Source organism: Epinephelus lanceolatus, chromosome 19 (genome assembly GCF_041903045.1).
Source record: "Epinephelus lanceolatus isolate andai-2023 chromosome 19, ASM4190304v1, whole genome shotgun sequence".
Lineage (NCBI taxonomy): Eukaryota > Metazoa > Chordata > Actinopteri > Perciformes > Serranidae > Epinephelus > Epinephelus lanceolatus.
In genome coordinates this window covers 25,805,959-25,832,951 of record NC_135752.1, presented here as the reverse complement: position 1 = coordinate 25,832,951, position 26,993 = coordinate 25,805,959, and the positions used below count along the sequence as shown (strand labels likewise).

The 26,993-nt window shown below is 41.5% G+C and overlaps 1 protein-coding gene across 2 annotated transcripts in view; it reads right to left on the bottom strand.

The window, feature by feature from the left end:
- Positions 1-26,993, bottom strand: part of LOC117269967 (poly [ADP-ribose] polymerase tankyrase-1) — a 155,452-nt gene that overhangs the window by 108,945 nt on the left and 19,514 nt on the right. For both annotated transcript variants that reach the window (XM_033647344.2, XM_033647343.2), the window contains exon 4: positions 26,637-26,732. In XM_033647344.2, the coding sequence (XP_033503235.2) occupies positions 26,637-26,732 (96 nt within the window). The remainder of the gene's footprint in view (positions 1-26,636; positions 26,733-26,993) is intronic.

The following is a 26,993-nucleotide window of genomic DNA, read 5'->3' as shown; positions in this document are numbered from 1 at the left end:
GGACGCAATTTCCAATTCTGTGAAGGGTAATGGAAAAGTAATATATTAAGGAGTGTTAACAGGTTACTGGTGATAGGGAGTAATAAGTGAAGAAATACTTTTACTTTTGAAAAGATTAATGGGTAACGAATAATAAATAAAACATTTCTGAGTGGCCTGGAGCAGATGACCATCTTAAGAAATCCACCATTACCTGCCATTAGCTTGTAGCTAAAGTACAAAAATAGAGGGAGAACAGAGCAAAACAGTGATTCAGCATGGTTACGTACACTTACGTCATTATTTAAATCATCCAACAATGCAACATTAAGCATAACAGGTCTGCGTTAATTTTTTAACTGGAAACTGTGACAAAGTACTTCTCCGACTTGAACTTCCTTCTTACTGAATGCCCAAAAAAGTTGTGTGTGAAGTGCCTTGCTCAGGGGCCTCTCTGTTGGGATTTCACATCATATGATTTTAAACTTTTCCTTCCCTCTTACAGCTAGAGCAACATCTCCCCAAGGGCAGCAAGAGGCTTTCCTGGATAACGATTAGAAAAAAAAAAAAAATGCTAATTCACGATGGTATCAGGAAACTAGTTTGCATGCCTGAAAAAGCCACAACACATCAGCATGGATTCCCTTCACTGTTCGTTAAACAGATACAAAGGACAGGAAGGAGGTCGGAGCTCCCACTCCTCCTCCTCCTCCTCTTCCTCCTCTCAGGGGCAGAAACGACGAAAACAACAAAGTTAGCTGTGGACAAATTAATATGGATAAGATTAGATCATATTGCAGCTGTCCTGAGTGAGGCACACAAACAGGAGTCACGCAACAGCCGAGGAGAAACAAAACAGACGGCAGTCAGCTCATTCCTCCACATCTGATCCTCAGTCGTCCGCCAAGCACACAGGCTGGTCCCTCCTGCTCTGCACAATGACTCATGACAGATAATGAAAACAGATTATTGCAATGGATGTGTTGTCACTTCAAATCAGTAGCCTCTCTACAGGGTGTATTTCCTATACTTTATAGTTATTGAATATTTTAATGATTTTTCTCCCTTTGAGATGGATAAGCAATCTTATGGAAAACACGACTCACATTTCTTAAAGGGACACTACAGATTTTCAACCAGCTCATAGGCAGTATGTGTAAAATGAACAGTGTGTAGCGGGATTTATACTTCTGCTCTGAATCAAGGCTATACCCTACACCAGCCTGACGTGCACCTGCCCAGAAACATAACTACATGTCGTGGCAATGCAGACTTCCTGTCTATTTCTATGAGCTGAAACCATTTCTCTCAGTGGAAACAAAGCTTTTACTTTTATTTCACAGATAAGAAACAATAAATTGTGAAGATGATAAAGCCTCCACAAAAATATCATTTTAATGCTGTGTTCCCACCAAACGCGATGAACGCGATTTATTTGCGCGAGTAAATGAAAATTCCTTGCGCTACTCGCTCGAGTTTGGACGCTGGGCCATTTATGTAAAATTTGCGTTATCGCGTCAGACGCAGGAGTACGAGCCCGCCCATTTTCACTAGATAACAACAACATTACTTCTGTCATTTCTTTCTCTCATCGACCATAGCTGAGATCACCACGATCGCTGCACTGTACCTGCTCTGGAGGTCCCAGATTCGTCTGAGGGCCAAACACCGCAGTCGGTTCTGGGTGCATGATACCCTGCGGAGGCGTACTGAACTCGGCGAGTTCCACCGTCTCCTACAGGAGCTCCGCCTGGACGACAGTAGGTTCCAGCGATACTTCAGGCTGACTGCTGCCCAGTTTGAAGACCTGCTAGCTAGGGTTTGCACCAGGATCTCCCGGAAGGACACCAACTACAGGCGCTCCATTTCAGCTGCGGAGTGGCTGTCCATCTGTCTCCAGTGAGTAGCAGTTTATTGTTGTGTCAACAACTGGACCTCAGGGCGTCAAGACGTGACGTTGGGAGAATCTCAACGCTGATTGGCTTTTGCGGCACAGCGTCACGCGAATTCGCCTCAAAAGTTCAATATTTTCAACTCGAGCGATGAAGCAATGGACGCGAATTTCACGTCTATTGCGCCGCGCCTACATGTGTATCGCATCGCGCTAGACGCATCCATCGCATTGCCCGGTGCGAATTCGCGTCTAATCGCATCTTTGCACTGACTTTGTATGTAATCTCGACGCGCGAATTTGCAAATTCACATTTGGTGGGTACACAGCATAAGTCTTGTGTGTAATTTATCCTGGCTTCACATGAACAGTGTAAATCTCCGCTCGTCGCAAGGCTAATATTTACAAAGTCAAATGCCATAGGCTTGTGCTAGTAACGTTAGCATGTTGTATTAGTTTGGAAACGTGTTTAGTATAAGACAGTTGTTTTGTCAGTGAACCTTGTGAGTTGTAATGGAGCCGAATTTTGTAACTTTACCTTTGTCAAATGTTGCTGTTGTCCCTGGCTTCATATGAGTAGAGGAAAAGTCTGCTAGCCACTAGGCTAATTTATACAATGTAAAATGCCATTGGCTTGTGCTAATAACATTAGCATGTCGTATTTGTGGGGAAAATGTGTCCAGATAAAGACAAGTGCTTTGTCTGTGAATGCTGCGAGTTAAAGGGAAGCTGATTTGAGCGCTTATGTTCGAAATTGTCGCTATTAAGCCATGTTTAATGTGTGTTTTGGGTGGGATTTGAATCAACTAAACTTAACAGCACTTCACAGAAGCCCCGCCGCTGACTTGTGTTTTGGAGGTGTAACTGAAGCAGACACACCACTGCACAAGTATAAATGCTCACAACAGCGTAGGCCATGTGCGTAGGCTACAGCATAGACTCTTCATAGAGCTGACGCACAAGTATAAATCCCGCCTTAAACTGCCCTCCAGCGCCAAACTGTTTCCTGTATTGTAAAAATGGAGGCTGAGATTTAAAAAAAACTGAGATCAAATGGGAAATATTGGCAGCACTGATCAAATGTAAACCAAGATTCTGTTACTGCGTTGCCTGTTTCTTACCACAGAAACATAATTCGAGATCTTTTGTTACCAGCCACCCACCATATTGTTTCCTGTGTCAAAACAGTCAAGCTTGCATTGCGCCACCCACCAGCAGTGTATATTAGCGTATATTAGTCCAGTGCAGCGCAGTGCAATCTGGTAGTTGTACGTTTTCTACCTCTTGAGCAAAAAGCAAATACCACAGCCATTTTCCCCGTCTTTGTCTGATCATGTAGCAAGAATTTCAAAAGTATTTGTATCTTTTTACTGCAAAGACATCCTACTTTTATAAAAAAGACCATCTTTTCAGCAGTGAAATCCTTCTATATGTGTAATACTGGTCATTTCCTGAGGATAAAGAGCTTCATTTAGTCATTTTGTATCCCTCAATGATTAATAAGGATCGCTTGTGAAAGTATAAAGCATTTAAAAATTCCTGCAAGGCAAAGCAGGCTACAATCTGTTAGATTTTAAAGAAGATATTCAGAAAACTCAAGACATTTTTTGGACGACCAACACTCATTTGATATGCACACACTTCAAACACATGTCAGCCTCTGCTTTAGGCGTGTATTTAATCCATCCAATCCTTTCACATCTACAGAAGATTCCCACACACACAGATCGGTACGTACTTGTTATTGCTTTACTTTTTTTGAGTTCATTAACCAAATTCTGTCAGTCTACTCTTGCACAGTGGCCGACTGCCCTCGCTAGCTCACTCTGTATTGTGGAGCTGTGCAGCCATGTGGAAAACTAGGCAATTTCAGCTGCAGGAAAATGGTCCAAACGAGGTGAGGGGACACACACACACAAAGGCACACACACACAAAATAAAAAAATACAAAAAACAGTCACTTTGTTTTGCGTCTCTTGCGAGGTCATTTTGGAAATAGGGCTCGGGCTCATTCATCACTGGGGGCCAATCGAACAGCAGTCATCATGGCAATCAATGAGCATGTCACTGATAAGAGGAAGAAAGCTTCACACTTGGCCTCGCAGACACTGGAATTCACACACACGCCGGCACTCTAAGGTGCACACAGCTGCAAGATTGCCTTTGCTCCCGCTGCATTAGCAGGACGAAGCCTTCAGAGCAGCTACAGCACTCCTTTGTCTTCATGATTAGGCTGTTAATGTACACACACCGATCAGAGCTCTCCTCTCTTCCAGTTTCTTGGCATTCACTTGACGTCGCATCAATTCATCTCTCTGTGCTGTCTGTCACCCAAGCCAGTAAGCATCTTCATCTTTTCTCCTTCACTTGCTTTCGCTCCCTATATCTGTTCCCTTCTTTGACATCTATCCACTTTCTTCCTTTTCCCTAGCTTCCTCTCTCCGACTCAGTCTCCCTATCCCCTCCCCTCATTCTTCGACTGTCTCCCCCATCTCCCTCGCTCCCTTAAATCTCTCATCACATTCGGCCGGCCCTTGTGAGAGAGGGTACGCCGGCTAATTTTCTGCTATGTTAAAGCTGCCTGCCCACCACGGACCTCTCTTCAAAGTAACAATTTTCTTTTTCTCTTTATTTACAATAGAGTGGAAGTGCTCGCTGACAGCACGTCTCTGACACACACACGGTTTTAATAGAAACAAATGCACACACACACACACAAACACACCATTTCTGTCAAAGTACACCTCGCTATAAACATTTTTTTTAACTAGTCATGCAGCAACAGCAGGAGCGGGGACAAACACTTTCCAAAGCTTCTGTTCAGCAGCGCGGGGTGGACAAAAGCCCTAATTGATTCCAAGAGATGAAAACCTGTCTGGCAGGGAAAAAATTAGATTAGTTCCAGTTCCAGTTATGACAAGACGACAGGGATACTGTACAAGAGGCGAGGTACGGCAAGGCAACTATATTTGTATATCTTATTTCATATCCAGTGCTTTATACATGGGGAAAAAAGAGAAACAGCTCTTCCTATGTGTAAATGAATCACCAAAGGGGTGAAGGCAGTGACGAGAGGAAGAACTAGAAGACCAATCCATGAGCTGGTTGTTAACATGTTGACATAGAGGCTGTGGTGTTTCGTCTTCCTGGTGCCGAGGCTGCTGTGTGTGAGGGTGCATCGTGTAAGGCCTGGCCAATAATGGTCCATCAGTGCTTTAACTCCAGGTCTGTTTGGGCGGAGGCCATCTGTCCTGAAAAGATGCCTACATCCCCAGAACATAAAGTTATGAATAGTTGGTCCCTTTCAGACCACAGGTTTTGCTGAGCCATGTGTTTAGCGATTAAAGTCTGCCAAACATGATATCCCTCTGTTGACCGTTGGCACTGGTCCCCGAATAAACAACTTGGCTTCTAGTTTTCAAGACCATTAAACAGTTCAATCAAAGCCTGCTGTATATCTCTGACAAGATCTCTCACAACTGAAGTCAGAGGCTGATCACATCAAGACATGTAAAAGTGCGGCCGCTTCAAAAACGGGCACGTCATGTCACATGTAAAGTGGGGCTGTATGTGCAACCGACCCTCCTTCATACTCCGTAGCGCTCTCAAAGTCCAACAGCTAACTAGCTAGCTAGCCTGTTTATCGGCATAGTAAGATTCATCTGGCTGCTCAGGATACTCCATGCATGCCTTTGTTGGTAAGTCTTGGAACAGTGGGGTGAACTTATATACAGTTCAACGAGACTAAACACCACTGCCATATCTACCTGCATCAAAACAGTTAAGTAGTACAGTCCGCCTCTTGCTTGATTTCATTGGCTGCCTGAGCCAGGAGTGACCTTGACAAGCGGTACGACATGACACACAACACAAAGAAAGGCACACGTGTCAGATGCACAATGTGATTTTGCCAAGTAGAACATGCTCTTGGATCAACACCTCACATCGCGTTTCTGGACCAACACTGCAATCAACCAATCACAGCCCTCTGACATCATCACTGCGCTGCTGCTGTGCTTCTTTCTAAACTCCTGTGTGCTCCTTCAGAGCTAAGCTCGTTTTTCAAATTGAAGTTGCTACAATTGAACAAAATCCTCAGTAACATCGAACAAAAACCTTGTATGTTACTGCAGGGTTAGCAAGTTAGCTTGCTAAGTAAGTTGGCTATGCTAACAAATAAGCTTACCAATAGGCTAAAATACTGTTCACTAACAGCATTTGTCAGCTGCAATTAACACACGTTCCCTCCTTTTTCCATCTTGATCATCTATAGATTTGGTATTGGTTTATCCAGGACCATCATCATCACGCTAATCCTGAATGATTTGTATATGTCGACGTCAACATAGCAGTGATGGTCCTGGATTGACATCAGCGATTCTATTCAGGATTAATATGGAAATGATGGTCAAGATCAATTGGAAAACAATGGTATTTCTGGTTAAGCGTTTTCAGCAACAGGTTTAGGTGTGATCAAGGCCTTGTTAGACTGTCTCTTCAGATGATCATTAGTAATGTGGATATAATGACGAAGCTGGTAAAGACAAGTCATAGAATATGTAGCAGCCTTTAAAACCAGAGAAAGACAACGCTTACAATTTTGCAATATCCAAAATCTAACGCAATATATAGTCTTAAATCATGAAATTGATATAACATCAACATACTGCCCAGACCTATTCCCAATCACGACTTCCTTGCCTCTTTCTGTTGGCTCCAACTCTTCATAACTCTCCCTTGTCCATTCTTATCAGCACCCATCACTATTTCTGTCTCATGGAGATTTATTAACAGTTCAAACCCGTTTTCTAGTTTTAATGTCAGGGCTGACTGTGGTCTGTGTTTATGTCCTCGTCTGGCCGTCTGCCAGATGTTCTGGGTTGAAGTTGGCTTGACTGAAGCTGTAAATGTCGCCCTCAGTGGGAGTACAGACTTGCACTTGTCTTTAGGTTTTGCACCAAGGTTATCCAAGACTTCACTGTTTCAGTCTCAATGAGTCTGGGGAAAGTTATGGTGTCATTTAGTTGTCCATTTAAATTGTATTGAGTTGAACTCTGCTGAGCTAACTCACCAGCGGGAGCCATTGAGAGTCATGATGTCATGGAATTCACAAGTCCTCTTCAGTGCAAATATTCTTGTTTTGAGTACAATCTTCTGTGTAATTTATGGCCGTCTGTGCACTTTATCAATGCAGATAAGCACAGAGGCATGGTGTTGTCCGAGACACTGCTGTTAGTAGTCCAGTCAGTTGCTGCTTGGGAGGCAGTCGCAAGCCGATGATAACAACTGAGAGCTTCAGTCATAAATTATCCTCCCAATAGACGTTCAAACTCAAATAAATATCCTCCTAATGATTTACTTGTGACAGGGAACCACCCATAAAGTAAAAAAGTAGCTAAGTGAAAACAAAGAGAGCAGAAGAAAGGAGCGTCTGCACTGTAGCAAAGCAGGACGATTGAAAGCCATTTTATTCTCAGGAGATTCATTTTTTTCCCTTCCGTCCCTCTCATATCAGCACATCCCTGCAGCCGCAGTTTCTCTGCCGGTGACAGGCTATTATTGCTGTCTGTAACTCATTCCTTGGGATGAAACGCTAACTATGACAAGATGATGTGGGGGGTTCTTGACAAAAAAAAAACTTGCTCAACATTGTTTAATGCTGCATTTGCTCACTCAGCCTCTTCAAGCTCTCCCCACTATGCCTTTGTGACAGACTGGAGACGAAGCAAGATCCAAGTTACAGCTGGACACAGAGCTGGAAACTTACACCGCATGGAGGATATAACTGTCAGCCAGAGTGACACTGGCTAGCAAATATAGCAAATATTGCGGAAATCTGACAATAAAATCCAGTGTTAAAGAGTCTCTGATGTCGAGTTCTGTTCAACTCTGTTCTCAAGTCTTTAAAATCCAAGTGTGAGGCCACCTTTGCCTACTCATGTTGTTTAAGTGAGACTAATGCTTTGTTTATTCAATTTGGGACATCAATTTGCTTTTAAAGCTGAAAATGTCCAAACACGCTTTAGAGAATTAATAAGATGAGTCAATTGATTTTTTCATGGGACAACTAGGTCATTGCTTTAGTAAAAGAAATAGGATTCATCAGGAAAAGGTAATGGGAAAAAATGAGAGTCTAAGAGTCACATTTATCATTTACTCACATTTTTCGTCTGTTTTCAGCTGCTTTATGTGCGGACGTAACCACACTTCTGATAAGAAAAATAAAACTTCTGCAGATTCAGTCCATTAATCCAAAGACTGTATCATCCCATATATACTGTGGAGACCTGTTTTGACCTAGAGGAGAATACTGGACCTTTACTCACCTATCTCTCAGAAGCAGTCTCATAAAAGGTCACAAAGATATTGCCTTGCACCTTCTACCCATACTGAGCAACACTGTGTGCATCATTTGCATCAAAAAGAATAAGATGTGGGATCAAAGGCTATCTTTACAGTGGCATGGAGGCGTCCTCATTTTCCCTCTATTCCCTCAGATCAGCTCAGAAAGCTGATGTGTTTTGTCAATAGCAATTTAGAGGACACATCCTGAGATCACCACCTGCTGTACAAAGGACTCATGCTGGTGTTCACATTGGAATTTATGTGCACTGATCTGACAACAAGCTGTTTGTTTCAGCTTGAACAAACAACTATAGCTCAAAGGACACAACATCAAGGGCCAACAGTAAACATGTTGTCAGAGTATGTATGGTAGTATCTAGGGGTGTAATGATACATCGATGTGGATCTATATATTGAATCAATGAGCTACAATCCAATATTATCAATGCAAAGTGAAAACATCAAGACATATAATAATCTTAAAGATACGCCTTTACTTTGAAATTCCAATGACGTGTGTGTCACCATTTCTGCACACCTCTCTAAAGATTCAGACAGTGCTAGCAGCCTAGCAGACAAAGGCAAGACACCAAAAAAAAAGACAATGCGGGCATTTACTGAAATTGTCTCTTATCGACTGCAGGCAGTGGGACCCCTGAAAATTTTTCATAGGGGTGGCAAGATGGGGCCATCCCTACAACAATCTTGTGGTGGCACACCAAAACCAAAATCCATGACTGAATTTCCAGAATGTTATTATAATGTTCAAGCACACCAACCAGCCAAAACATTTAAACCACTTGCAGGTGCAGTATTTAACATTGATCGTTTTATTACAATGTATTGTTCTGCTGGGAAACCTTTGGTCCTGGCATTCATGAGGATGCCACTTGATGTGTTCCACCCACCCGAACACCGTTGCAGAACCAAGTACCCCCTCATGGCAACACGACTCCCCAATGGCAGTGGACCCCCAAGCAGGACAATGCACCATGCCACACCGCAAAAACTGCTCAGGAATGACGCGAGGAATGTGATAAAGAGATCAAGGTGTCAAACTGGCCTCAAAATTTCCCAGACCCCAGTCTGATCAAGCCAGTACCCCTGAGGTACCTTGATCCACCGATCAGACTTGCACCAGGGCGTTGGTGGAGGATCCTTTGAGTCCTGTGGGTTGTGAGGTTGGGTACAAGGAAGTCCCACAGATGCTCAATCAAATTGAGATTTGGGGAAATTGGAGGCCAGGTCAACACCTTCAGATCTTTGTCACATTCCTTGGGTAATTCCTGAGTACTGTTTGCAGTGTGGCATGGCGCATTGTCCTGCTGGGGGGCAACTGCCATCTGTGAGTGCTGTTGTCATGAGGGAGAGCACCTGGTCTGCAAATGTGTTTGGGTGGTGCGTGTCAAATGGCATCCACATAAATGCCAGGACCAAAGGTTTCCCTGCAGAACATTGCACTGTACGCAGATCATCAATTTTCACTTCACCCACCACTGGTTTTAATGCTTTGGCTGACTGGTGTATAAAGGCCAGTTGAAAATTATGTCAATATGGAGAGTGAAGGTATCGCATACTGATATATTTTGGTTTCTGATTTTACAGTTAATGTTACTTACTACCTGATCATTGACGAATACAGGTACAGTTGGGTATGAGTACCCATAGAACCCATTCTGAGGTTAGAATGGCCATGCCAGTTTTACCCCTTGCCAAATTTTAGAGCCTTACTTAAAACGAAATGGTTGGTAACAATGGATGACTAAGGCTGTCTAGTTTCACAAGGTACCAATATCCTTGCGCTAGCTTAAAAAAAAAATGGGTATGCCACAGCCTTTAAAGACAGTAATGTGAGCCTCCAATTATTTTTGGTTGGGATTGCCAATGGGGGGATCAGTAATTGTATTAGGGGAGCAGTGGTCTCTCCTGGCCTGATTGCAGGCCCAAGAATTGAACTGGATCAAAATCATATCGTGATGAGTTATTTACACACCTTGTAATTTCCCTCAAGATCAAATTCCGCTCATTCCACCTTCTGCGAAAATGTAAAACAATCACAAGAAGATTATCTTTCATATCTTTCATATCAAAGGGGAAACAACACTAGGTAAAGACACACCGATGACTTGAAGAGTCTGAAACCTCATCCTGGATGCTAAACTGGCTATCCTGTTGTCTGACTGGCACTTAACCTAAAGCAAACAGCAACGTGACACACAGTGCAACTGAAATTAAGCAGCTTTGTTTGTACCAGAAAAGGATTTTGTGTGCAACAGTGTAAGTAAGAGTTAAAATGAGCCGCCAAAGGAATAAGCAAATGTGTGTGTGTGTGTGTGTGTGTGTGTGTGTGTGTGTGTGTGTGTGTGTGTGTATGTGTGTGAGTGTGTGTTGACAGAGGTCCAGAGTGGAGAATTGATCTCTCTGAGGCTCAGAAGCAGCTAGTCTGTGAATACCAATCAGAGGTAATTAATAGCAGCTAATGGACTCTGTTTCTCACTCTGTGCTCTCATCTCACTTCTGTCTCTATTTATCCCTTCCAGTGTTTCTCTCTCTTCTCTTTATTATGCAGCATTAATGAATTCTCCCCTTCTTTATTTACTGTCCTATGCTTCAGGCTTGCAGAGAGACATTTCAAACTTCCATATCTAAGGCAAAGTAATGAAATGACCCCCCCTCCTATTGGCTGGTTTTTGACGCTAGATGATGTCATGCTGTGTGGGCATGTTTTTCTACTCCATTAAAGTCAGTACACAAAATAGCTGACTTTAATTGACACCTCAGTGCAGCAAGTGAACAAAACACAAATGTACCAACAGCATCATAAACAATACTTACTGAAATACTATATACAGCAATATATGTTGTAGCTGAATTCAAATGTAAAAGGTTTTGTAGGGTCTCTGCCAACTTTTTAAAACTGTGAAAAGATTTAAGTTTACCACATCATCTACACCCCTCCTAATGTGGATTGATTATCAGCTGATAGAGATTCAACATCATGCCTGCCGCCTCACACACCGCCTGCACTCCATTAAAGCAGGTCTCCATGCTCTTGGCGCTACATAGCAAGCAGCACGTCAAAACAGCCAAATGGAACAGCATGTACAGACTCAAAGACCTGTCTCCTTCGAAGACCACATTTCAAGAACAAATACATCATAACTGGTAGACAATGTTGTCTCACTCCACAGTCCAAGACAAAAAGCAGCAGAGAGATACAGCCTGCATTTGCAAACAGACATTATTTGTGGCCCAAAATCCAATGAAAATATATTGTCACATTGAATTTTAAACTGATATGATGACTCTGTTCATCAATTATCCAACAATTTTGAAACTCAGAATCATTTAATTTATTTATCAGACACAATTGCCCAACAGTTGCTCATTACAGCTTCTCAAATGTGAGGATGTCCTGTTTTGTATCACAGTAAATTGATCATCTTTCAATTTTCAACCCTTAGTAAAGCAAAACACTTGAACTGGATAATTCTAACAAGAATTTTTGTTTTTACCATTTCTGACACACTAAACTACTGACCGGCTACTGATGATAATATACAATCATTTATTGCAGCCAGAGTAGAAAACTGAAGTCATGACGTCACATCCGGGCTAGCCTCTGTACTATTAGCTTCTATAACTCAATGCAATCTCTCATTCAGCATTTCTTTGATTAGTTTTTCTAAAAACTAAAAATAAGCAAGTTCCTGGGGTTTACTGTCCAATTTCTAAGACAAATTAGCATCCAAAACAGCGCTATTAGAAATTAACTTTTGTGATTTTAACAAATGTAACAATTACTTCATGTTCACAGGAAAAAAACGACAGCTCTCGCAAAATTTACCTGGGCAAGGGCACAGGTTCTTACTTTATCATAACTTGGTTTTCACCATATCCATAAAAGTCATCAAAGCTTTCCGCTACAGAGAATTTTTGTTGCAAATACTTTTACAGCACTCTGATCTATGATGTAAAAAACAAAAGTACTAAACAAAATTATATCTTCTTTTTTTTAACTACAGTCCTTATCTTGACATACGAAGCGAGTCACACAACAGCGAGCCACAAGGCTGGATCTTTAGTAATTAGCAATGTCACAAAAGTCGGTGACATTTTGAATGAGGTTTTCTTAGTTCTTGAACACAACCCGGACCACACTGGCCATCTTTTGTATCTACTAGCTGTTAGAATCAGACTCAGTTCTACTTTGTATTCAGTGCTTCGTAGCAGATGTTAGCATGCTAACAATCAGAAGAGAGCATGCATCTACTGCTAGCTCTCCTAGCTAGCAAACGTTACAACTCAGCTGAGACTCTCATCCATGAGTAGATGCACGTTTTCTTCTGTGCAGCGATACGGTCGGCAGGTGTAGTTCAGCAGAGAGAAAAAGTTCCAGCATGGAACTGCTCACAACAAGGTCAGTGGATTATCCTGGGTAAGCAGGTCATGATTTCTGTAAAGAGACGTTGCTGTTGAGTTTTTTAAATGTATTTTTTTGGGCTCTTTGAGCACCACATGCCAAATGCCATCTAGTTCCATTATATAGGAGAGAAGGCAGACATCTCTACAGCCTATATCTCCAACACTTGGTGACTCACACTAAAGCAATCTAGATTGATAAACAGCACTACAGACAGGAGGAAAAATATGTATTTTTGATTTTGGGATGAACTGAGCTTTACAATGCAGTTATTCAGAGTTATTTTCTAAAATAAAGTTGTGAATACCTTGAGCAGCACTTTCAGTCTCAACACAGTGGAGAACTTTACACCTTTGTGCAACACATGTACTGTTAGTCACACCCTCCTCCTTCTCCTCAGTGGCTCAAAGTTCAACCCACATACCTGTCACTCCTTCTGTCATCTCGCCTGAGGCTGAAGTAACTGCATCTATAAAGCTTCTTCTTCTTCTTCTTCTAAATGTGCTACTCTGAATAAAATCTATATTTCCCTCATATAACAGTTTGTTTCCTTGAGACTAAAAACAAACAAAGCTATGAGAGCTTAATACCAAAGATGCAGACAAAATCAACAATGGGCGCTTAGAGAAAATCAACACGGTCTCGGAGAGATTACCACATAAATTACCTCCACCAGTTAAGTTACATAGAGCTTATGTTTCACCACTTTGTTTGCTAGTCGGATCTAAAAGTATTTGGCTGTATTTTAGTGGACAAGCAGCTTTAGCCCAGAAGATAAGTCGGTTCTAATTTGGCGGTTATGCTGATCACCTACCTCCACCTTACAACACTGAATGTAGGTGTCACAATCTTTCCAGGGTCAACTGCGGTCTTTGATACACCAACGGCTCATCTATGTGTACTTCATGGCCTGATTTAACACTGGAATCATGTTACTGTCAGAGATTTAAAGAGGCTGAGGCAGAGTGAGACATTTCCAGTGAAGAGCAGAAAGAGAATAAATGACAAATGTCACAGGGAAAAGATGGAGCGGCTGATTGGTATGGAGCTCGAGCCGGGTGAGAGACAGCAGGGGGCAAAGGGACAAAGAGTATAGATGACGTGTCAAAGGGAGAGATCGACGCCAAGGCTGATGTGAGGATGAGGGGTGGATGGAGTACATGCTGTACTTGCAAGCTCATTAAACAACGTCGTAATTGATGAGTGAAGAAAGAAAGCGGCGGAGAGGCGAGGGGAGAAACTAAAGAATCGTCAAGGGCAGAAACAACTTGATGAAAGTGTCCTAATCACTGCTTTCCGCCCAGAGGAAGATCAATCACTAACGACAGGAAGACGGATGTAAAGAAAAATCCTCCTGGTGATCCCTTTGTTTCCTAAGTTAGCTCTTCTGGGGCTTTTCACATCATTTATGTGTGTTTCTCTAGATTACTTATATGCAGTCTGATATTAGGGATAATTCAGGCTTTTGATAAAACTCTCACGTTGGTGTGGGGACCTCGGTGGTTATCTTAACTTAGCATAAAGTCTGGATGCTGGGGGAAAGCTTGTCTGGCTCTGTCTAAAGGAAACAAAATCCACCTACCAGTATCTCTACAGCTCACCAGTTAACACGTTATATCTCATTTGGTTATATTAGCCATTGTGGTTTAACAGTGAGTTATGTACTAGAACCCCCTCTCCCAGTGTGCATGGCTGCAGCCAGCTATGATGTCACCAAGGTCCGAAACTCGGTAGTTATTTTTAAAAAAAACCACTTTCTCCCTCCATCTGAATGACCTGAAACCACCTGAAACTGACAGCTATCAATAACTCCTTTTACACTGCCTGTTCAAGTTGGCAATGTCGCACAATTTTTCCACCCCACTGTTCTCTATACAAGGTTCGATTGCCAAATGGGGGGACAGAGTTGTGTAGCCATTAAGCTGTCAGCAGAGGCAGTAACAGCACCAAACTGAGGTGTGTAAAAGGGTAAGCGGGCAGGACAGGGGATGGACGGGATGGGTGGAATGCCTGTGGCACATCGCTTGGAGATTTTAAAAGCAGCTAGAAGCAGTTAGCAGCTAACTCACAAAAGAAGAACAGCAGCTGAAAATGTCCACAAATTGGGAAGACGTTGAGGTTCAGGAGCTCCTTACCCTCTGAACAGAGGCTGAGATCAGCCAACATACAACAGGGATAGTAAATGATTGTTACTGCCATGGTTTGCCATTGTTACTGTTAAAAATGTGCTGGCGACGGCTATGTCATGTCACACAAGAGGCCGACGTTGTGTCATACGTCACGCCCGTCACTTTTCCTTTGTTTCTAGAATGGTGGCATGCTATCTTAAATCACACATTGGGGTGGCATGATGCCCACATTGTTTGGTTCCGTGTAAAAAAAACAAAGGTGGCATAATGTAGAGCAGCCCTTTCATGCCATCTCTGAGTAAAAGGGCTAATAAGACAGTTATCTGTGCAGGAGAGACTAAATTCTCTTATTGGGTATACATACCCAATATGCCTCCCATAAAGACCCACCCCTACTCTGCCTCTGAATGACTCTGACCCTGATCGTTTACACCTAAACCAGGGGTAGCCCATGAGCACCTGGTCGCCTGCAGGGAGCCAATTAGTAGCCCACAGGTCATGTTCTAAAAATAACTGCAGTCAAGCCGGCCATCACTTGCATCTCTGTGGTCAAATAAGCCAGCACGACAATTGTAGTGCACCTATACACTGACATTTATGGTAAACACATTCGGTCAAGATCAAGCTGACGGGGACAGTTAGCAGAATGATACATGTGTGACTACGTCTGGTTTTCAAAATCAAGTGTTAACAGAGGGTGCAAAATATATATATTTATGTTGACAAGAAATATAACATTTTAACTGTGTCTCTTAATCAAAAAGAAAATCCTACTTAATTGTGAAAGAAATATTATTCTTTATTCTTTGATTTTTGGGTTGCTTTCATTTTAGTGTTCACCATTATCCTGTTATTTGTCACTTGTGACCACAGCAGCCAAGTTACATTGTCTGGCTTTAAGCCCACTGTATACTGTTTGTGAAGAAAGTCTGTGAAATACTTTCTCCATCAACACTCTAAATGAGCATGCCGTGTATGAAAGATTATATACGCTACTCACAATCTATATTCTCTCAATTCACTTTGTGATAAAAAGCAGTGGGTGTGCTGAAAATGACTTTGCTTGATCACAAAATGCAAATGTGTCTAGCATTCCTCAACACTGACACAACACTATAAATCAGACCTAAACACACCAGCTTCGTCCCAGCATCTGATAAATGCTGTGTACCGTGGGCCGGCTGATTTTAGCTCCAGGAGCCAGTGACCATTTAGCGATAGGCTAATCTCTTAGCAAATCTGTGCATGCCGTCCTTTGTAACCCGATAAGGAACAATATAATTAACTTGAAACTCTCCAAGCTTTTCCACTACAAAGACTCAAAAAAAATATTGAGGAGATTTTACCACCAGGTTTTGTTTCCGGCTTTGAAGAATTTACATTGCTATCAGACTTAATTGCTTAATTATTCTGCTACTCATACTCCAACAGCAGATTCTGACAGGTAATACTGTACATACTAATTTAGATAAGTGTGTAAAGGCCCAGACACAAAACCGACTTCAGAGAACTAGTGGTAATGAAAGCTGACTGTTGCTTTCCATTACGTCGCCTGTGTCTCAGCCAAAAAGGTGCACATGAACACACTGCAAAGACTGCAGCTGATGGCCAACCAGCACGTACGTTCTGTGCCTGCATGAAAGGAAAAAACTCGCCCCACCAGCAGATGATGGTGGTCGTCTGTAATCCTCATTCAAAAAGGGAAACCAGAAGATCGCCTTGATGCTAATTAGCAAGTTAGCACATTAACAACACAATGTTGAAAGAACAGAACATATTCACAGTGCGCCAGTGAACAATAACACAAACCATTACGAAACATTTCTGCTGAAGAGCTCAATGGCTAAAGAAAAACAATCTCACCTCATGTAACAAGTTTGTTTTGGTCTCAGTCCCTCCTGACTTAAGCAGTTTGTTTACTCTCCTCACTTCTGTTTCTCCTCTCGCGTACTGAGCTGAACTGCCAATCAGAGTGATTTCATTAACAGGTGGGCTCTATCGTCGCCAATGCTGGATCGTCTGACAAAAAGCCATCAGGGGAGAAAAGGGGCAATGGTGGGTGACGGACGATCACCGACGGCCCAAACATTGACCAACGCCAACTATCGGCTTGGTGTGTCAGGGCTTTAAGACATGAACCAGAGCTTACACAGGGGGTTTGGCATAATTTATTTTTTTTTTTTTAATCAATTAATCAAACAATTCTTTTTTTGATCAGTCGATTAAGCCAACAACTAAATTACTGATTCAGCTTTAAATGTTTTTTTATTCATGATATGACAAGTAATTTACCCAAAAATAAATATCATATCATATGTTTAATTCATATATAAATACTTATTCAATCATCTTCTCTTGAAAGCCATTATCATAGCCCATATTTTGAAATTTGTCTATTTTTCTCATCACTGCTGTGTTATGATATCAAAAATAATATTAGACCCTATTTTGTCAGATACCTGATAAGAAAAATACTGGACCTTAAAGTCAAAAGAATCATTGTAACACAGATTTATTAGATCACAATACCCTTCCCTGAAATGGAGAATCAGTCTTTTTACTCAAGACTTAAAACTGTCATAAAACGGATTTATTTTAACACTGAAGTAATATGCAGTTTACATATTCACTAGCAAATGTATTTTTGCATCAGTGTGTGGCAAGGAAAATAAACACTTGCAGGCTGTAACAACAGTCTGTAATGTAAGTTTGAACCATTTTCTCGCTCGAGCATGGTCATTAAAGTAAACAGAAAATATGAAACAGCTGAAAAACAACATTAGGTGACGCACGGTGTAATGATAGCAGCGGTGCAGGAAGTTTAATTGACTACAAGCTGAAGGAACATGGCATGTTGGTAATCCTAGTATTTCATGCTTTGGTGGGGACAAGAAGCACACAGGATGGTGCTGTCTTGCTGCCACCTTGACAAAGCGCTCTAGGATGCTTTGACTTCAAGAGTCATCGCATTAGAACCCAAGTGACAGTGGGTTTTTGTGCTGGTTTATAGTCTCAACCATTGTAGAGGTGACTGTTACATTTCTTCAGACCAGCTGTATTTTCTTCAAAGTAAAAGGTGCGGTGTCAGTCACTGAAAGACAAACTTGAAGTTTTAGCATAGGCATGGATAAATGATGAAAAAAATATATATGATGTTGCCTCTGAATGAAAATTTAAGTGTCATATTGGCGCTTGTCAGTGGACGAATTTGCATATGCCGATACATCTGTGAGAGCTGCTGTAAAACTACTGTTTATTACTGTTATTGCACTATTAAAAAGGTAAATGTCTTTTGTTATAATCAGTTGTTTCTGCACTAAATTGTTATTTTTTCCTAAAATTGTATTCTGTTTTTTTTTATGACTGACTAAATGGTAAATGGACTGCACTTGTATAGTGTCTTCCTACTCTTTCGACAACTCAAAGCACTTTTTACACTACAGTCACATTCCGCCATTCACACACATTCAGACACTGGTGGCCAAGGTGCCACCTGCTAGTTTTCAACACACTTACACACCAATGGAACAGCCATTGGGAGCAATTTGGTGTTCAGTATTTTGCTCAAGGATACTTCCACATGGAGGACTGGAGGAGCCGGGGATCGAGCTGCTGATCTTCAGATTAGTTGATGAACCGCTCTACCTTCTGAGCCACCTTCTGGGGCCACAAATGCCCCAAAAAATAAAAAAAGTTCTTTGGCATTCATTCTCTGTATGTATTTGATCATGTTTTACAAAGGGCTTTAACCTGAACCATGCCAAACAACAATGATAGCAACTGCTTCACATCCACATATAGTTAGTAGTATTCAGCTGTTAAAGATTTTTTTTTAGGGCTGTCAAAATAATGCCTTAATTTTTATTAATTAATCACGGAAAAAAATAACACTTTAAAAAAATTAATGCTGATTAATTGCCTTCCGTGGTGCCCTTAAACCCGGTGCTCCACCGAAGGCCACAGTGGCTTTGTCACATGATGGAGGCAGACGAGGAGATGATGCTGTTTGGCCGTGTGCATGGAACATTTCCATTTCAAAAACACCCAGATGTAACTGTTGATAGAAGCATCACCCAATTTTCATGCCATCGAAGCTTCAAGCTCGAAATATCACCTCAACACAAAGCATTTCGCAGTGAATGCGAAGATCCAAGCTACCACAGCCTCTGATGATAGCACTAGCAGACAACGTCTTCAAGCCACACTTGACCAGGTGTTCAGACGCAAACTGAGTAGGTCCACCTGTGACCCACTAACTAACTTTGGACTGCGGCCCAAAATCCAGCAGCTTTACTACAACACATCTGCGAAAATTCATTTGATATGAAATTTTTTAAATACTTTCACAGCAAAAATTGATGTATACGATTAATTTAGATTAATTAATCACAAATCATGTAATTAATTAGAGTGATTTTTTTTAATCACTTGTCAGCCCTAGTTTTTTAATTGCACTTGTATCGCATCTGTACTTGGTATCGAGTGGTCCGCAAGTTCAGGTATCAGAATCAGTTAAAAAAAAAAGAAGGGCTACAAACATCTCTACTTGAAAAAAGGTAATAAATCGCAACATATGTTATCGCAGTGCATAGCATATCGTACAATGTTTAAAATCACAATAGTATTGTACAGTGACTTGTGACTTGACTGGTGATTTCCATCCCTGGTTAAAATATGTGTCTCATACTTGCAATAGACTAAACTGCAGAGTTCCCAGGTTGTACTTGTAAAAATGCATATGTGAGGAGCGTCTAGGGGAGTGCAATAAAACCTGACAATCAACACCGCCCTTCCCTGTCCTGGTGTACGCTCACCCTGATCAGGAAAACAAACCGTATGACGAAAAACTTAATTAAAATGCAGAGTGAGGGCTGTCTGAAGCTGCTTTAAAAAACAAATGTTCCCTGTCTTTCCGTTTCACATCTCTGGCTAACAGGGAACAGAGTCTATCATTTCTGAGAGCACTTTGTTGGATGTGGCAGAGCAGTAGAGCTAATTTATGGGTCAATATAAACTTCCATCACCACAGACTGGAGCTGAAAGCTGTGCCGGCCTGCGGCACAGATGAGGAATAGAGCCGAACCTCTAAATCGTAGACAGAGAACATACAGGACAAGAGAGAAAGACTCATACAGGGTGTCACTGTATAAGGTTATACAGAAGCTACAAATATATTAAGACATAAACATATGTGTTTAAGGTTATTTTCCTGGAAAGAGCATTTAAGGGCTCAAATTTTCTGCAACACCTGACAATGCCCGCAATAATAAAACTGTCTTTAAAAGCATTGCTTATAATGCATCACTGCAAGTGCCAACAGTAATTACACCAGTGGAATCACTCCGGGGTGGCGCTGGGTGAAAAGACAATGTAACAGGACGATAGTTTAGGTAATTAGCGCTGGCCATTAAAAGCATAATTCACGCTACAAACAAGATGCGGTAAATTTGTCAGATCTGAACCACAGAGAGAATACAGAGCAACCACTGCAGGAGGACGGGGCCGATGACGGAGGAGGGAGTCTGAGTACTGGTGTTATGGATCAACTGGTTTCTCTGTTAACTGCTCATTTTCACCTGAATGCATCGGCAGACGCCTGCGGAAACAGCAGATGTTGAAAACGGAAGATAACATTTAGCTGTCCTTGTAAATGTCTTACTGCTGTCTTTTTCATTAACATTTGAAAACAGATCCATCTGCTTCTTCTGGAGGCTTCGACTTGGGTGAAACAACGAGTCACATTTTGTGTATTTTAATCTGCATTCATCATCTGGTGACCTTCTAACAGGCCCTTTGTAAGAGAAGACATTTGGACATGCCATAGCAGGAGAAAGGCGCAGGTGCAATTAATAACCTTAATTGAGGCTGCATTCCACTTAGGTGATCCAGTTCCAGCGTCCTGATATTATGCACGCTGGCTCAATGGCTTAATAAATCACCTAAATGGAACAGAGCCATCATTAATGTTATTAATCACACCTGTGCTTTCCCTGCTATGGCAAGTTAAAATGTCTTGAAATGTTTTCAAAAAATTACAGTCCCTAATTTATGTAAATTAAAACATGTTTTAATCCCAAATCCCTTTTTTCCATTATAGAGGTTTAAGATTCTTAGATTAGGGCAGATCATAAATCTGCTTAAAATGTATTTCCATTTTAAAAATAAATCAAGGTTCAGTAGGTCACTGGTGAAGTACGACCTCTGCCTCAGAAAACCCCACTCGTAAATGGCTGTAATGTGCGAAGGCAGCTGCAGCACATTGAAGCTTATTAGTAAAATGTCTTGAATTGTAGATTACTTCATATATGAGTCGTGTCTGTATGACTGTATGTGATTGATTGAAGTCTGACTCTTTGGGACAAAACCTCAGACCAAACTGAGACAACTGCACTGCATTTCTTTCGCCTATCACCCATACTTGAGAACTGGGACAAAACTTTATTTATTGGGGTTTTTCATTTTTACGCTTCAATTAGGCTGAGAAAATATATTTTAAAAGATCAAAGTCTTGACTATTAAATGCTGCAATGGGCCAACCTCCCAGTGATTAATTTTTTTTTTTTTTGAATAGCATATATAATGGATGTCAGAGGTAAGCTCTGACAGAGTTGATGTCTTACAGAAATGACAAAAAGTTTTATTTTTATTAATTTCACAGCAGGCTTAGTGAGGAGCCATTTCATTTTTCAAGGTTGCTAAGAGTTCTCTCAATGCCAATCAAAATACTAATTTTCAAACCATAATTCTGACTTACTTTTCATTTAGAAAGGCCACAGAGTTGACAGGTAATGGTTAAGACACTCCCGATAGCTATATTATTTCATGAATATATTAAAAAGTAAAAGGTTACCAGTACTTGAGAAGCATTCAAGCCTTTATGGAAACCAGGAAGTGAGTCAGGAGTCCTTGCCATATAGCTAACTCCTTTTATGCCTGATTAAATGATGTTTTGCTAGAAATCCGGCAAGGCTGACAAAAAATTAGGACACATCTTTAAAGTGCCAACGTTTTCATGAAAAGATATATTTTAAAACAAAGATGACTACAGCAGTACATTTTTACACCGATGTTATTGATCGATTGTACTTCATTTCCATTTGCAGTATTATATTTGGTGGTATGGCTCTGTTCTGGGGCCTCTTTGCCTTTCCTAGGCCTACACAGGAAGCCTTAGGTGGAGAGAGCACAACTCTCCACCCTTCCACGCGCCCATGTGGAAAGCCTTAAGGCAGAGAGAGAGCAAACCTCCCTGCCCTTCCACACGCCTATGTGGAAAGCCTTAAGGCAGAGAGAGCACACCTCTCTGTCCTTCCATGCACCTATGTGGAAAGCCTCAAGGCAGAGAGAGAGTAAACCTCCCTGCCCTTCCACACGCCTATGTGGAAAGCCTTAAGGCAGAGAGAGCACACCTCTCTGTCCTTCCACACGCCTATGTGGAAAGCCTTAAGGCAGAGAGAGCACACCTCTCTGTCCTTCCATGCACCTATGTGGAAAGCCTTAAGGCAGAGAGAGAGTAAACCTCCCTGCCCTTCCACACACTGATGTGGAAAGCCTTAAGGCAGAGAGAGCACACCTCTCTGCCCTTCCATGCACAAATGAGGAAAGCCTCAGGCAGAGAGAGCACACCTCTCTGTCCTTCCATGCACCTATGTGGAAAGCCTCAAGGCAGAGAGAGAGTAAACCTCCCTGCCCTTCCACACGCCTATGTGGAAAGCCTTAAGGCAGAGAGAGCACACCTCTCTGTCCTTCCACACGCCTATGTGGAAAGCCTTAAGGCAGAGAGAGCACACCTCTCTGTCCTTCCATGCACCTATGTGGAAAGCCTTAAGGCAGAGAGAGAGTAAACCTCCCTGCCCTTCCACACACTGATGTGGAAAGCCTTAAGGCAGAGAGAGCACACCTCTCTGCCCTTCCATGCACAAATGAGGAAAGCCTCAGGCAGAGAGAGCAAACCTCCCTGCTGTTCCATGTGTCTGCATGAAAAGCCTGGCAGGGAGAGCAGCAGCAAAGACCCACCGGGAACAGAACAGCGCAGCATCAATGACAAACAGAAATGACACTGATAAGATTGTTGTGAGAAGAATCCTTTATGTATATCAGCAAAGTTACTGACTGAAAAAACCCAGTACCAAGTAGTATCGAAAAATATACCTACTTTTGATCCATTTTGTACAGAGATCTAGAAACTAATGTCTATTCATATGGCTTTGCTCACAGCCAATCACCCCAAGCATTCTTCAATTCAATGAGAGCAGCAATGATTAGTTGATAAATCAATTAGTTGATCAAAAGAAAGTTAACTCCCCACTATTTTGATAACTGATAAACCATTTCAGTTATTTTTCAAGCAAAAATGTCAAACATTTGTTGGTTCCGGCCTCTTAAATGTGAGAATGTGTTGCTTTCCTTGATCATTTATGATGTAAAATGAAGAGTCTTCAGGTTTCGGACTGTTGGTTGGACAAAAGAAGCAATTTGAAGCAATTTGAAGACATCACTTGATGATGTTCGACATTTTATTGACGAAACAATTAATTGTTAAAATAATCAGATTAATCACACACAACTGAATGCTTCCATTTATGTGATTCTTTATGAATGGAGCACAGAAAAAAGGTATCAAATGATACTCTGTTGGGTCAGTATCACTTTAAGGGTACTGGTATCATAATTTTTAGCCCTAATATCAAGGCAGATTTATGGATATTTATCAATGGATGAACATTTGGACATTGGAGACAATGATATCCTCAGAGAGTCCAAGTCACACTGAATCTAAAATTACTTCCATCGTATCTGTGCTTTCAGATTTGACTGAGTTATGACTCTCTTCCACCGCATCTCCCACTTCAAATCTATCATCTCCCCATGGGACGATGTCCCTCACAGTTTGGCAACTTCAGGTCAACATATCACAACACTGGCTTTGCTGCTGAAAAAGAAACCGCTCTGTTCTTTTGATTAACAGACTCTGCTCACATCTTTCTTTCAGCATTAGAAAGAGTGGAATTGTTTTCATCTTTGACGTCAATTAACCGACACAACAAAACTGCACTTCAATCTGTAAGCAGGACTGCGTTTTAGTCTGTCTCAGTCAATTTGTTGTTAACACTATTGCTGCCTTGAGTCATTACATACACACACACACACACACACACACATTTAATTAAGTCTGCAATGAATGGTAAACATTTTCTATCATATATAGACAATCAATTACTCCTCTGCAAAATCTCCTAGTTTTACGGCTCATAAATCATATATCCATGACAGCTCCGTTGTAGAACATGTATCATGAGCGATACTGAGACGGGGTGAAGGGGCTAACTGGAAAATATGCGGCAATGTTCAATATTTCTGGCACCGAACGGCCTCATTTCAATCCTAGCTGGTGAGGACAATGATTTTTCACAGGGCAGCAGCGGTGAAATTCCTCCCCGTGTTTCGACACTGCACAGCTCCTCGCTGTGGTATCTCGAGGTTTATCTAATTTACCACAGAGGGAATTGACGGGAATTGGTGATGTAACCCCGTGTAAACAGAGAAAGTGGTGCTGCGAAAACTGATTTAGAGCCTGTAAATACAAACACAGAGACACAGAAAGAGATTTCAATTTAAAATTCTCTTTACTCACCCACTCCTGCAAACAAAAACAGGACTAATTTAGTTTGATAAGATACGTGTCTTTCAACCTCTCCCACCTGAGGATAAAGCGAGACGACGACTCACAACTCATCAGCCGACATACAGCAAAGGAGTTCATCAAAAGTGTGAGGATGAGAGGTGCTGATTTGCAAAGAGGAAAGACATAAGACATAAAATCAGGCTGAAAACCTGCAGAAGCTTTCTGTACTTCCAGCTGTCTGAGGAGAAACTGAAAACAAATATACTGAAAATTATTTATTTAACAGCCATATATTTTTAATTAGTTCCTCATTTAAAGGCAGTAACTGTGTCCCAACGGTTCCTGTACCACTGAATAGGTGTAATGAGTCTTGCTGCCTTTAACGGCTTGTAACAATGAAAGAACAAGTAATTAGTCTGAGTTTCACTGCAAAGTTTTACTGCTCCATGTTGGCCACTAAAGCCCTCCAACGAGTTGGAGATTTTCTTTTTGCTTGTGCGGATGCAGAAGCTTCTTTCTGCAGTCTTGCTATAGGGAAACGCTGACTATTTTGGTGGAAAAGGCGAGGAATGATTAGCTTTGAATGTCACCTATTAGCTTTTACTGACTTGAGTCAAGTACTCAAGTATCAGTACAATCCTAAAGTAGGGATTTTCCTAACGACTAATTCCCTAACGTTTAAATAAAAGTTTAAATGTTAAAAGTAAGAAAAAAAAACACTCAGACAAGTCAAAATTGATCACAAATTATTGTACAAGGTTAACAAACACTGTCCAAAAAATAATTATAAGAGACATCTGAAAACTTTAATCATATTTTTTCATTTTTAAAAGCAAACTCAAGACCTAGCGTTTTAGCCTGGCTTTTAATTGTCATTCATTTATTTATTATTTTTTTATTTTATTTTTTTATTTTGTATTTATGATTATTTTGTATTTATTTTTTTATTCTTATTAATCTGTTTTTTTTTAGCCGACATATTTTTCTATTTCGTTATTTATTTATTTATTTTTTTATATGGATCTAAAATTGTTTCTTATTCTGAGTTTTTATCCTGCCTCCTTTTTGTTTTTATTGTGTAAAGCACTGTGTTGTATTCTAAATGTATAAAAAGTATTATATAAATAAAGTCTGATTGATTGATTGATTGATTGATTTTTCAATATCCAAATCGTATTTAAACAACACAACACCTCATTAATTACACGTAAATGGAAACTTCAATGTGTGTGTTCATGTGTGTGTGACAGAGAGAGACGGAGAAGGAAAGAACCCTTGACGATCAGAGACCCTGGTTAGTCTCACATGCTCCTCAAATCTTCCTCTGGGTACCTTCATAATAAGTTTAACCAACAAGTAATTGTGGTATCGACTTAGCGAGGGCGGCAGTTTAATCGACTGGTCAACTAATTGCACACATCCCCATCCTCGACCCAAGTGGGACAATGATGATGATAGTGGCTTTAAATGAGGATACAGTAGTATGTAATGGATGGGGTGGGAGGTGTGGTGTTCTTATAGTCTAAAACTGCATTTAAATACATTTTCAATTTGCAGCACTGTGTTGTGCTGCTCAGTAAAGGTCTGCTGTGTCATTGTTTTCCTTATTCCCTCTATTTTTCATCAAGATATGACAGGAAGGAAGAAAGAAAGGAAGAAAGAAAGAGATGGGCAAGCAAACCAAAATCCTACACTGAGAGCGAGTTTATCGAGTGGCTGATCAATGAGAGCAGCCTCAGCCGGGAGAAAGAAAAAAAAACGAGAACAGAAAAGAGAGCGGAGAGACACAAACACCTCTGACCCCTGATTACAGCCTTGGGAAGAGGCACGGAGCCAAACGAAGAAAATGTGACTTAGTGGCCGATGTGTGTGCAGCCTTGAACAAAAAAGACTGAATTACACGCGCAGTGAGCGGCTCAGCCTTGCAAAATAAGAGGGTGATAGATTGACAGGGAGAAAAAAAGATGATACTGCCTGCAGCCTTGGACAAAATGAAATGAACTCTGGTTGACAGCGGTGGGCAAATATGTTAACATTAAACTAAGAGTGGAAATGTGCATCCTTCAAGGAAAAGAAAGTAGGAAGAGGAGAGAGATACACACAATCTGATACAGAACATGAGCCATAGAGAGTGAGACAGACAGACATGTGCTGATCTGTGTGTGTGTGTGGGACTTGACAGACAGACAGACATGTGCTGATCTGTGTGTGAGGGACTTGACAGACACACAGACATGGACTGACCTGTGAGCACGGCCTTGGCGGAGGGTTCAGCCAGGTCCAGGGCGGACTTGCCGTCGGTGTTGCGGATGTTGGGGTCGGCTCCATGCTGCAGTAACACTGTACAACAACAGGGCAGACACAGACAGTAGCTGAGCTCCTGGACTGACATGCAAACTCCCCGACACACACCTCCCCCTAGTCCTCCTCCTCCTCCTCCTCCTCCTCCTCCTCCTCCTACTGCTGCTCCTCCTCCTCCTCCTCCTGCTGCTGCCGAACCACATCCCGCTCCATACACTGCTCTCTCTGGACCTCCTCCTTTTTCTCCCACTTGCTCCTCTGCTATCCCTCCTGCTCCTCCACCTCTGGCTGAGTCTCCCG